This window comes from Triticum dicoccoides, chromosome 7B (assembly GCF_002162155.2).
Source record: "Triticum dicoccoides isolate Atlit2015 ecotype Zavitan chromosome 7B, WEW_v2.0, whole genome shotgun sequence".
Lineage (NCBI taxonomy): Eukaryota > Viridiplantae > Streptophyta > Magnoliopsida > Poales > Poaceae > Triticum > Triticum dicoccoides.
In genome coordinates, this window is record NC_041393.1 from 461425454 (window position 1) to 461437255 (window position 11802).

Below are 11802 nucleotides of genomic sequence, written 5' to 3' on the forward strand. Positions count from 1 at the left end.
TGTAGGCAACCTGACTGGCCTCATGCACCACCTTCATCTACTCCATCACGAGGTTTACCTGGAGAAGGGCCTCCCTCGTGGCACTCGGTGGGTCGCCTAGAGTGTGGTATGCAGCAAAGAGCGATGATGGCAGTACAGTCGGAGCGGTCATGGGATCTGAAGCATGGAGTTGTGCGGGCGCAGCAGAGACCTGAGAAGTTGACCCCGAAGGATGGTCAATCGACAGTGGATTGGCAATGGTAACATTGGCACGATCCGGATCTACAGATTGCTGGACCACCGTCTCTAGAGCCGATGTTGACTGAGGCACCTAACCCTCAGTCATCCTCCCGCTTGAGGCCCTACCACTCCTTCTTCTCTCTTTCAAAGGCACTTCTTCCTCATCATCCGGAAGCTCAATGACGTCCCGCAGAGCTGCAACAAAAAGCAACCGCAAGAGTTCAGTCGACCGACAACCCTGTCGGCAGAACAAATTCAAGATGGCAAGAGCATACCAGCTTTGGAAGTAGCTGCGTCATCGGCCTCCTCATCACCCGGAGCCTTATCAACATCCATGGAGGTCACAGAAGTTGCAGCACTGAAAGGTTTATAAACCATTCAGTCAAAGCAGAAGTATGAGTCGGTAGAAGAAAACACAGAAAGATAGAACACTCACCCAGAGGCAATAGGAACGTCCATCTTGATCTTGGGCAAGGTCTTCCGAACTTCGAAGGGGCAACCTTGGGTTGCTTGGTGACCTTCTTTGTTGGCTCCGGAGTAAGAGTCCGAGTGCTCTTTTGTGCGTGCGTACTCAGAGCCACGGTCTTGCCACGCCCGCCCGCTGGATCTTGGAGTTGCTTGGATCGACGCTCTGTGCAAGGTGGTGAGTCGACTACCTCTTCATCGTCCAACTCGTCACTCTCTTCCTCGTCATGATCTTCTGGAGATTGCCACTCACCGCTCTCTTCTGCACTGTCCTCTCCCTCTTGGTCTTGCTCCAGGGCTTGTTCACCATTGGGCATTGAGTACATCTTAGTATAAACCTACAAGGCAAGAAATCAATCAAACATTAGTCGGATTTAGAAACAATTACAAGACAGATTGAAGTACACTCGGTAGCAAGGATCAGACCTTGTCCGGCTAGTTGTCAGTGTCGAATGGATCGACTCTCTTGGCTCCCCTGGGGTTGTCCTTGTTCCCGGTAATGCCCTTCAGCCACAGGGCCACCATCTCATCTGTAACCTCCTTTGGGTGAACCCGAGCGATGTCATTGGCACCCAAGTACATCCACATCGGGTGGTCACGAGATTCGAGCGGCTGGATGCGTCGACTGAGAAACACCTCCAACAAGTCCATGCCAGTTACACCCTGAAGGATCAACTGGACTACTCTATTGACCAACATGTCCGTCTCTACTTTCTCCGTTGCGGTCATGGTCAGCGAAGAAGGCTGTTGGGCACGATCTAGGGTGAAAGGGGGAAGACCGGTCGACTGATCGGGGGTCGCAACATCCTGGCAATAGAACCAGGTTGACTGCCATCCCTTGACCGACTCGGGAAGTGCCATGGTAGGGAAAGTGCTCCTCTTCCTCATCTGGATCCCTAGGCCCCCACACATCTGGATCACGTGTGTCCTCTCGTCACTCAAATTTGCCTTCTTCACGGTCTGGGAGCAAATTGTGAGGATGTGTTTGAAGAGACCCCAGTGCGGTCGACAGCCCAGAAAGTTCTCACACATGGACACAAACGCAACGAGATATGTGATGGTGTTGGGAGAGAAGTGGTGAAGCTGGGCACCGAAAAAGTTCAAGAAGCCCCGGAAAAAAGGATGCGGAGGAAGGGAGAAACCACGGTCGACGTGGGTAGCAAGGAAGACGCACTCACCCGACCACGGCTGAGGCTTCGTCTCCCCCTCCGGCAGCCTCGCGACCCCAGTAGCGATCAAACCGGAGTCGGCCAGCTCCTCCAAATCCTCTGGCCGGAGCGAAGATCGGATCCAATTGCCCTGGATCCAGCCCGGCGGTAGCGCAGACCTCAACGATGACCCCCGATTCGTCTTCTTGCCTTTCGCCGCCCCCGTCGCCTTTTTTGCATGCTCCAGCGCCGCCTTCTTGTCCTTCACCATGGTGACGGGGCGGCGGCATCAAGGGAGGAAAAAGATGCAGTGGAGAAGCAGAGAAGGAAGAGGAAGAATGAATGCGCACAATGCAGACGCCTCGGCCCCGATGCCTTTTAAGGACCAACTTCCAAGTGGCTGACGCATGGGCCCAAGCACTCCTGTCAAATCCCGCAATAGTCGCACGCCGGGTACGTGGCAAAAAAGGTGGCATGGAAATCGAGGCACCCCTGTCTATCTTTCCTGCTTACTGTGGTGCGATCCGCCTTGCACGCTTCCCAAAATTTCGAATCTCATGAGATCCGGGATACGCAGCAACCAATCGCGCCCAAGATTTCACATCAAAGTAACACTCAACGAGTGCCAGTATAAATCCACTCGACAACTTTTGAATCGATCAAGGCGACTGAAACAAAGCCGAAGTTCCAGCATGGGCCTCCAATACATCATGGGTACTTGTGAAGCACAAGAGTCAGGAAGGACTAACTTCAACATTCTTTTCAGCCCTACCCAAGGTTACTACCCTAGAAGCAAAGACATTCAAAGAACAACATAGAGTACCAATTGAAGTCGTCGAGTGCAATCCACTCGACCAGTCATCTCACTCGGGTACCCCTCCCTCCTGGTATCACTCGACCAAGACGAAGCCATTCGACTATACAAGAAACCACTCGACCTACAGAAGACCAGGAGTCACTCAGGACGACAACGGCCAGGCATTCACTCTGTAGTCTTAAAGGTCATTAAATACACTTTATAGTTGGCGTTATCAGTAACGTCCTATCTTTATGTACATTGAACCCCTATAACGAAGGTGGGCTGGGGTCCTGGCGCACTCTATATAAGCCACCCCCCTCCTCTCGGACAAGGGTTCGCACCCCCTGTAACACACACACCCATATTCCAGTCGACCGCCTCAGGGCACTGAGACGTAGGGCTTTTACCTCCTCCGAGAGGGGCCTGAACTCGTAAACTCTTTTGTACAATCTCACCGTAGCTAGAACCTTGCCTCCTCATATGTACTCCCTATTCTTACTATCATACTTAGTACCACGACATTGGTCATATCAGAAAATTCGGCGTGAACGCGATCTGTGATTTCCGAAAACGTCGGGCGCTATGTGCGTAGCCCCGTGTATTTCCTACCCGACACACAAACTGGTAGAATGCGATTCTATGCATGACTTTCTTTTGCAGGTTTGATGTGAGTAGTATGTCTCATATGTATGTGATGCATGTGTGTAAATTATACATGGCCTGCGTGTCATGTTTGTCAGCCGGCAGGAGCCAAAGTGTTGTCACTATATTGTATAATGACCTGCGTGTCGACTTGTGACTCTATGTAAAATTCATTGCTAGTTGTAGTAGTTGGATAATAGAGATCAGGTTGGTGGCTTGGCATCCCGGGTGACAAACAAGATGGAGTTCCTAGATGGTCATCGGAGTCGGAGCCGACCTGGAAGAACGCCCATGAAGGAGCCATACTATTTCACAATATGTGTTTATTTGTGATTGTTATGCTTCTTTATTTCTATGCATGTTAGAATGGTAGAAAGATCCCTCATGAATATCAAGTAAATTGCCATTCCCAACGTTGCACCTTCACACATCAAGTACGTCTAGTAGTGGGCTCATAAAATTGGAGTGCTGCCGGTGTCCTTGAACTGAAGGGTTCGTGTCGGACACAGACATGCACTTCATCCGGTTAACTTGACAAGGCTATCAAAACGGTTTTGGGCCTTGTGGCAAAGAAGGTTGGGGGCCAGGGTATAAGATACCTTTCCGACCGACAGGAGTCGTATATAGATGCGATTAGCGAGGAGTTGCTTACCGGATAGGTATGTTGGCTAGAAGTGATGCTAAAGCTCACTAGTCGCATGCGCTAGTCGGATCCTGAATCACTGAGAGTCTGCGGAGGGATGCTGACTTCAGTGGGAGTATTTCTGTTTAGGCTAGAATTACTCTACATAAACACATTGCTTAGTGATTGCATATTTTCTGTTGTAGATCAATGGAACTACCTACTCAACCCAACTTTGCATTGAAATCAATTATGGAAAAGGATAAACTTAATGGAACAAACTTTACCACCTGGTATAGAAATCTGAGAATTGTTCTCAAGAACGATAAAAAGGAACATGTTCTAGAGGATCCACTTCCAGAGGAACCTGCCGATAATGCTAATGCCACAACTAAGAATGCCTACCAGAAACTCGTTGATGAATCAACGGAGATCAGCTGTCTGATGCTTGTATGGAGCCCGATTTGCAACAGCATTTCGAAAATGTTGAGGCTTACGATATGATCGAGAGTCTCAAGAGCATGTTTCATACACAGGCTAGGGCAAAAAGATTCAACAACTGGCGATCCTTGATGGATTGCAAGCTGAAGGAAGGTGATCCACTGAGCCCACATGTGATCAAGATGATCGGATATGTGCAAGCTTTGGATTGGTTGGTCTTCCCGCTCTTGGATGAGCTTGCTATAGACGCAGTTCTGGGTTCTCTTCCGCCCAGCTATGGGACGTTCATCTCGAACTATCATATGCATGGCATGCATAAGAAGCTCACTGAATTGCATGGGATGCTCAAAGTGGCAGAGCAGGATATTAAGAAAGGCACGCATCAAGTGTTGATGGTGCAGAAATCGGCTAAGTTCAAGAAGAGTTGGTCTAAGAAAAAGGCTAAGGCAAAGGGCACGGAGACGGTAACCTCCGCTGCTGCGCCGAAGTCTGGACCGGACTCGAATACCATTTGCTATCATTGCAAGGAAACTGGTCACTGGAAGAGGAACTGTAGCAATTGGCTTGCAGAGCATGGCAAGAAGGCTGGAAATGCTTCTTCAGGAAAAGGTACACTTGTTGCATATATTATAGATATCTACCTTGCTGACATACCTAGTAGCTCTTGGGTATTTGATACCGGATTGGTTGTTCATATTTGCAACTCGATTCAGGGGCTGGTAAGAACTAGGCGTGTGGAACAAGGGGAGATTGACATCAGGGTCGACAACAAAGCAAGAGTTGCTGCGTTGGAGGTCGGCACGATGCAGCTCCAGCTTCCTTTCGGATTTATTATGGAATTGAATAATTGTTATTGCATTCCTGCACTTAGTCGGAACATTATTTCTGCCTCATGTTTGATGAGTCAGGGTTATGAATTCAATTTAAAGGACAACAGTTGTTCGATATTTTTGAATGGTATGTTCCACGGCTCTGCACCCATTGTTGATGGACTATTCATTTTGAATCTGGAAACGGAACCTGTCTATAATATGAATGTCAAGAGGCATAAGCCTAATGAGATAAATCCGACATACTTCTGGCATTGCCAGCTTGGACACATTAGTCTGAAACGCATGAAGAAGCTCCATGATGATGGGCTCCTGACTTCGTCCGACTTTGGGTTGTTCGAGACATGTGAATCATGCTTTCTCAGCAAGATGACTAAGTCTCCTTTCGCAAAGAGTTGCGAGAGGGCGTCCGAGCTGCTTGAACTTATACATAGTGATGTGTGTGGTCCAATGAGCACAACTACCGAAGGTGGCTATCAGTACTTCGTGATTTTTACCAACGATTTGAGTAGATATGGATATATCTATTTGATGAGGCACAAGTCGGAAACTTTTGAAAAGTTCAAAGAGTTTCAGAACAAGGTTGAGAATCAGCCCGGCAAGACTATAAAGTTTCTGCGATCTGATCGTGGAGGTGAGTACATGAGCCAGGAGTTTGATGATCATCTGAAAAGTCGAGGTATAGTAGCTCAGCTCACACCTCTGGGGACGCCACAGAGAAACGGCGTGTCGGAACGGAGGAATAGGACCTTGTTGGACATGGTTCGGTCTATGATGAGCAAATCAGATTTACCCTTGTCATTCTGGGGATACGCTCTAGAAACTGTAGCTTTCACACTTAAAAGGGTACCATCAAAATCCGTAGACAAGACACCACATGAGATGTGGACCGGGAAGAGTCCCAGTTTGTCTTTTCTAAAGATTTGGGGTTGTGAAGCATTTGTCAAGCAACTTATGTCAGACAAGCTTACACCCAAGTTGGATAAATGCATATTCTTGGGATATCCTAGGGAAACCTTGGGATATAGCTTCTACAATCGGGAAGAGAACAAAGTGTTTGTTGCTCGGAACGGGGTTTTCCTTGAGAAAGAGTTTCTCAGTCGGGAGGCCAGTGGGAGGACGGTCCGACTCGAAGAAATTCGAGGACCACTTGGGGACGGCTCGGCTAGTGATGAGATCATACCGGAGTCAGTCAGGGAACCCGTAGTGGAAGCGGCACCGGAACCACGAAGGTCGGAAAGATTGCACAGAGTGTGTGATGTATTGTTGCTAGAAAGCGACGAGCCGGCCACGTATGCGGAAGCGATGGTGAGCCCAGATTCCGAGGCATGGCTAGAGGCCATGAGATCCGAGTTAAAGTCCATGGATGAGAATCAAGTCTGGGACTTGGTTGACCCGCCGCCTGGCGTAACAGCCATTGGTTACAAATGGGTCTTTAAGAAGAAAACTGATGTGGATGGAAATGTTCAGATCCACAAAGCTCGGCTTGTCGCTAAGGGTTATGGACAAGTTCAAGGAATTGACTACGACGAGACTTACTCGCCTGTAGCAATGCTGAAGTCGGTGAGGATCGTACTAGCTATAGCTGCATATTTCGATTACGAGATATGGTAGATGGATGTCAAGAAGGCTTTCCTTCACGGAAATTTAACCGAGGACGTGTATATGATACAGCCCAAGGGTTTTGTTGATCCGACTAGCGCTAGTAAGGTATGCAAGCTTAAGAGATTCATTTATGGGTTGAGGCAAGCATCTCAGAGCTGGAACAGTCGTTTTGATGAGGTCGTCACTAGTCTCGGTTTCATCAAAAGCGAAGAGGACGCTTGTTTATACAAGAAGTTAAGTGGGAGCTCGATAGTGTTTTTCATCTTGTATGTGGATGACATATTGTTGATCGGGAACGATGTTTCGATGCTGAACTCTGTCAAGGAGTCATTGAATGGCAAGTTTTCAATGAAGGACCTTGGTGAGGCAGTGTATATTTTAGGCATTAAGACCTATAGATATAGATCGAGGAGGCTGCTCGGCTTAAGCCAGAGCACGCACATAGATGAAGTGTTGAAGCGGTTCAACATGAGTGAGGCAAAGAAAGGGTTCTTGCCACTCTCACATGTTATAAGGCTAAGCGAGACTCAGAATCCTTCGACATCTGATGGGCGAAACAGGATGAGTAGGATTCCGTATGCCTCGGCAATCGGATCCATCATGTATGCCATGATATGTACAAGGCCAATGTTGCTTTTGTAATAAGCCTAACAAGCAGGTACCAGGCAAACCCTGGTGAGAGCCACTAGGCAGCGGTAAAGACTATTTTGAAGTACCTGAAAAGGACTAAAGATATGTTCCTAGTTTATGGAGGTGAGGAAGAGCTCGTCGTAAGGGGTTACGCCGATGCTAGTTTCCAAACCGACAGAGATGATTTTCGATCACAGTCCGGATTTGTCTACGTCATGAACGGAGGAGTTCCAAGCAAGATACGGTGGCCGATTCTACCACAGAATCTGAATACATTGTGGCTTGTGAATCTGCAAAGGAAGGTGTTTGGATCCGGAACTTTCTGGATGATCTTGGTATTTTCCCAGCCCCGGTAAAACCGTTGGACCTTTATTGTCACAATTCTGGTGCCATCGTACAAGCCAAGGAGCCTAGGAATCACCACAAGGTCAGACACATAGATCGGAAATATCACCTGACAAGAAAGATCGTAAAGAATGGTGATGTAGAGTTATGAAAAATTCACACCGATGCAAATGTTGCAGATCCGATGACTAAGCCGCTTCCACAACCCAAGCATGAGGGGCACGTTAGAGCTATGGGCATTCGATGTCTATTTGATTGACTCTAGTGCAAGTGGGAGACTGTTGGAGATATGCCCTAGTGGCAATCATGTATGATGATATTTCCTATGTGTTTATGAATAAAGATAGTCCTTGGACATTATCAATGATGTGTATTAGCAAGTACGTGACTTGTTTGTGGGACTATGCATTGTATGATGACTGTCCTAAAAGATCCCTACTCGAAAGGGCTGTGTGGACGCCCAGCCAACTATACTAGCATATGACACGGTCGATGACTTGGTCTCACTAGCCATGGAGCATTGGATGCTAACCGGATAATATGGACTTGAAAAGGTCTGGTCGGATTTGACGTAGTCGGATCCGAGTCGAGATAAGGTCCGAGCCGGACAGACCCAACTATGAGATGCAGCGATATGTCATCTGTGAGTCTCTAGTACAACATACGTTCTATGTCCTAACACCTGAGCTGACGCATGTACTCGGGATGGTGACAGACCTGCTTTGGGCCGACCAAACGCTACTCCATGACTGGGTAGTTACAAAGGTATGTTTCGGGCTTGTCCAGACCCATGCTGCGAGACGTGGTCGAGCAAGATGGGATTTGCCCCTCCAATCAGGAGAGATATACTCTGGGCCCCTCGTGTGATCCGACCAAGAGAAGCATGACCATGCGACAAGGATTATGAGATAATCCGGATAGTGGTCGGCATCACTGGAACGAGAAAGAGGTCGGGCTAGCACAAGGATGACAATCTCGCCTTGAGCCCGACAACATATATCGTGTGGCAAAGGGAACAGAAGTGTGACATGTTGTACAGGTTCGCCTAACCAGCTTTATAGTCTGCTTGGTGTTCGGCATGCCTTGCTAGAGGCCGCTACCAACCATGCAGTTTGGAGGTTATCCGAAGTCCAAACTGCGACCAAGCCGACTTGAACCTAAGGGGTCGCGCGCTTAAGGAAAGGAACCTACGAGGTCGGATCCGAGGACACTGGTCGGATATGATCCGAGCTGTATTCAGATTGTGGCCGAGTAGACTTGTGGGCTTTAGGGTCCGTGCAGGCCAAAGTGTTGAGCCTATGACAGACGCCTATATAAAGTGGAGGTGCGGCACACTCATGTGGTTAATCGCTTGGGCGCTGTCACTAGGGTTTGCATGTGTTGCGAATAGCCACCTCCACTCGCCGCCAGTTGTGTGATTGGACCTAGCAGTCCGCCGCACGACGTTCCTCCTGCGCGCGCGGATACCGTTAGAGGCGGTGCACTTGCGCCGCTCGGGCGAACCTGTTCGCGGGATCCGATCGGCTACGTGGGAGACCGGCAAGGAGGAGGACTCCGGGAATGCGCTGCCTCAACTCTACTTCTGTTGCACGACACTGCGCGTCTAGTGGTAACGATCTGTGATCCATCTTCCGTAGCATGTTCCTGGTTGTTCTGCGCGTAGAAAATTTTTAATTTGCAGTCGACGCACCCTACTATAGAACCCAACACCATATAATAGTCCACCCAGACTATCGAGACCGGTTAGATCAAACCTTCTCTCCATTGAATCCGGTTTTCACCGAGTAGACGTGGTTTTTACCTATTGGCTGGCTAGTCAGTACGACATGTCAGCGTAGTCATTCAGCCCATTTTTGTTAAAATTTTGTCAAAAAGAATGGAAGTAAGAAAATCTCAATTGTCAGCCAAAAAATGAGAATCTATTCAGGGCATGGCCAACGCTCCACTGTGTATGGGTGCCCGAGCCCTATACGTCACTCTTAATTGTCCAGCTCAGCTCAACTAGTAGCCTGCAGACTAAGACGGGATCCTGCAGAGGAAGTAGGCTCTTGGCTGACAAAAGTAAGAGAGAATGGGCAAAAGCGAGAGAGATGGGGCGAACTAGCCCTTCACGTTCATGTGAAGTACAAGAAAAGGAGGATGTATATGTCATACATTGGCTTGATGGGGCAGCCCATGCGGTGTGTGTTTGACAAACTAAATAGTGCCCCATTCATGTGGAAGAGATGAGGCACTAGAGGGCGGCATGCTATACGCACGGACGATGGGTTACGGAATCAACGAAGTGGCTTAGATGGCATCTTGTGATTGCACATACATAACGTACATATAACGTGAGGGGCCTATCCCCACTGAAAATCAGGAGAGGAGAAAATTGATTAGGAAAGAGACTGGTAAAACTCTGTAAAAAGCCCGTGATTTTAGAATTTTTCTTAGGAAGGTGATACTTGCATTGTACCATGCCCTCATGTCAATGTGCGCACGCTCTCGGAAGAATAAAGCTTGTCTGCTTGTGTGACCTCCAACAAAAGGTCCCGTTCCCATTTCGTACCCCAAAGCAAAGCAATCTGGAGTAAGGATCGCCGCCGAAGCAATGGCGACGGCGAGGGGCACCGAGCGGCGGCGGCAGGGCGGGGATCGCACCCGGGCCAGGCTGCGAGAGAGGATCAAGTACCGCCACGACAGGCTCGTCCAGGACGCCTGGGAGGTCTCCGAGCTCTTCGCGCCCCACCTCGCCATCCTCGCCTTCACCGCAGTTGGCAAACCCCTTCTCTTCGGCAACCCCACCCTCGACTCCGTCCTCAGCAGTGTCTTCCTCGACGCCGACGTCGGGACCGAGACGGTGGACGAGGCCGCGGCGCGCGTGGCGGCGGTGAGGCGTGAGGTGGGGTGGATCGAGGCGCAGGTCGCGCACGAGCAGGCGCGGCTGCGCGCCGTCGCGGAGAAGGTCAGGGCAGCGCAGGAGGAACAGGGGAGGGCGCACTGGTGGGAGGTGGATGTGGACGCGCTCCGGGAGGCAGAGCTGCCCGAGTTCGCCACGGCGCTCGATGCTCTCAGGGCCGACGTTCTCCGCCGCCTCGCCAAGTTGGCCGAAGCCCGGAAGCCACCGCGGCGGCAGTGGTAGTGGCTTCGCCATGGGGATCGTCGCACGGCTGACGGGTTCGTTCAGTCCATCAGATTATTTTTTGCTTGCCTAATCAGGTCATTGTTCGGGATTGGAACAGCAGTACGTAGCTGCATATAGCAAGATGTTACAACTTTAGCTTGCATTTTTTTTGTTCATTGCGTGGAAAATCCTCTCGATGATTGAATCGGAGTATATGCATAATCAGGAATGACGTGGTAGAACAAATTGTTGCTCCCTGGAGTATGGTTTTATTCTGAATTTTTGCTGATGCATCTGATCTGAAGGTACAAGTATATAGTTCAGAGTGCTCTTGATCTATGGCAGTCCGGAAGCTATTGTCGAAATTATGTTTTTCTGGTCACAGTACGTTGGTCAGATTTCAGAGTGTTTGCACTGCTCAATTGACATCTATATTGCACTTCTAGGAATAAGGAACAAGGAACAAGTGCTATACTTGTTGTTACTGTTAGTTAGTCAAAATAATTATGCAAGGTGTAAGTGTAGTTAACATGTGGCCGATGATAGATACTCCACTAAGTATTTGTCAACTAAGTTTCCTGTTAACTATGCTCCTAGGTATCATAGTTGTAATAGAAGCTTCATAGCGTTTGGTTGCGTTTGAAATGAGATTAACACATATATAGTGCCTACTATAAAGCCATGTATATGATGTCTATGCTGATAGTGAAATATGGTGCTTAAAGATACTCCCTCCGTCCCATAATATAAGAGCGTTTTCTACTCGTCTCTCGAGCTTTTGGGCACTGGCCTGAACTTTAGGGATCTGTAATAAGCTGTACTTTGGGGCTGTTGGCTCCCCCAGATTCCTTTCCTTCTGTTTTTGTAGCTTTGAACTTGGTAGAACGTTGAGGATCTGAACGGTTTTTACTCTGGTTTCGTTTTGAATGAAAAATGGAACCCCGGGGGAG

The 11802-nt window shown here is 48.8% G+C and overlaps 1 protein-coding gene across 1 annotated transcript; it reads left to right on the top strand.

Annotated features, from left to right (window-relative positions):
* Positions 1-10294: 10294 nt before the first annotated feature.
* On the top strand, positions 10295-11179 carry LOC119341649. Its single transcript, XM_037613518.1, has one exon. The coding sequence runs from the start codon at positions 10340-10342 to the stop codon at positions 10868-10870; it is 531 nt and encodes a 176-aa protein (XP_037469415.1). The 5' UTR covers positions 10295-10339; the 3' UTR covers positions 10871-11179.
* Positions 11180-11802: the final 623 nt, after the last annotated feature.

What these genes read in the sequence shown, in the direction of transcription:
- LOC119341649 (XM_037613518.1), top strand. Translation starts at nt 10,340, where the DNA reads ATGGCGACGGCGAGGGGCACCGAGCGGCGGCGGCAGGGCGGGGATCGC.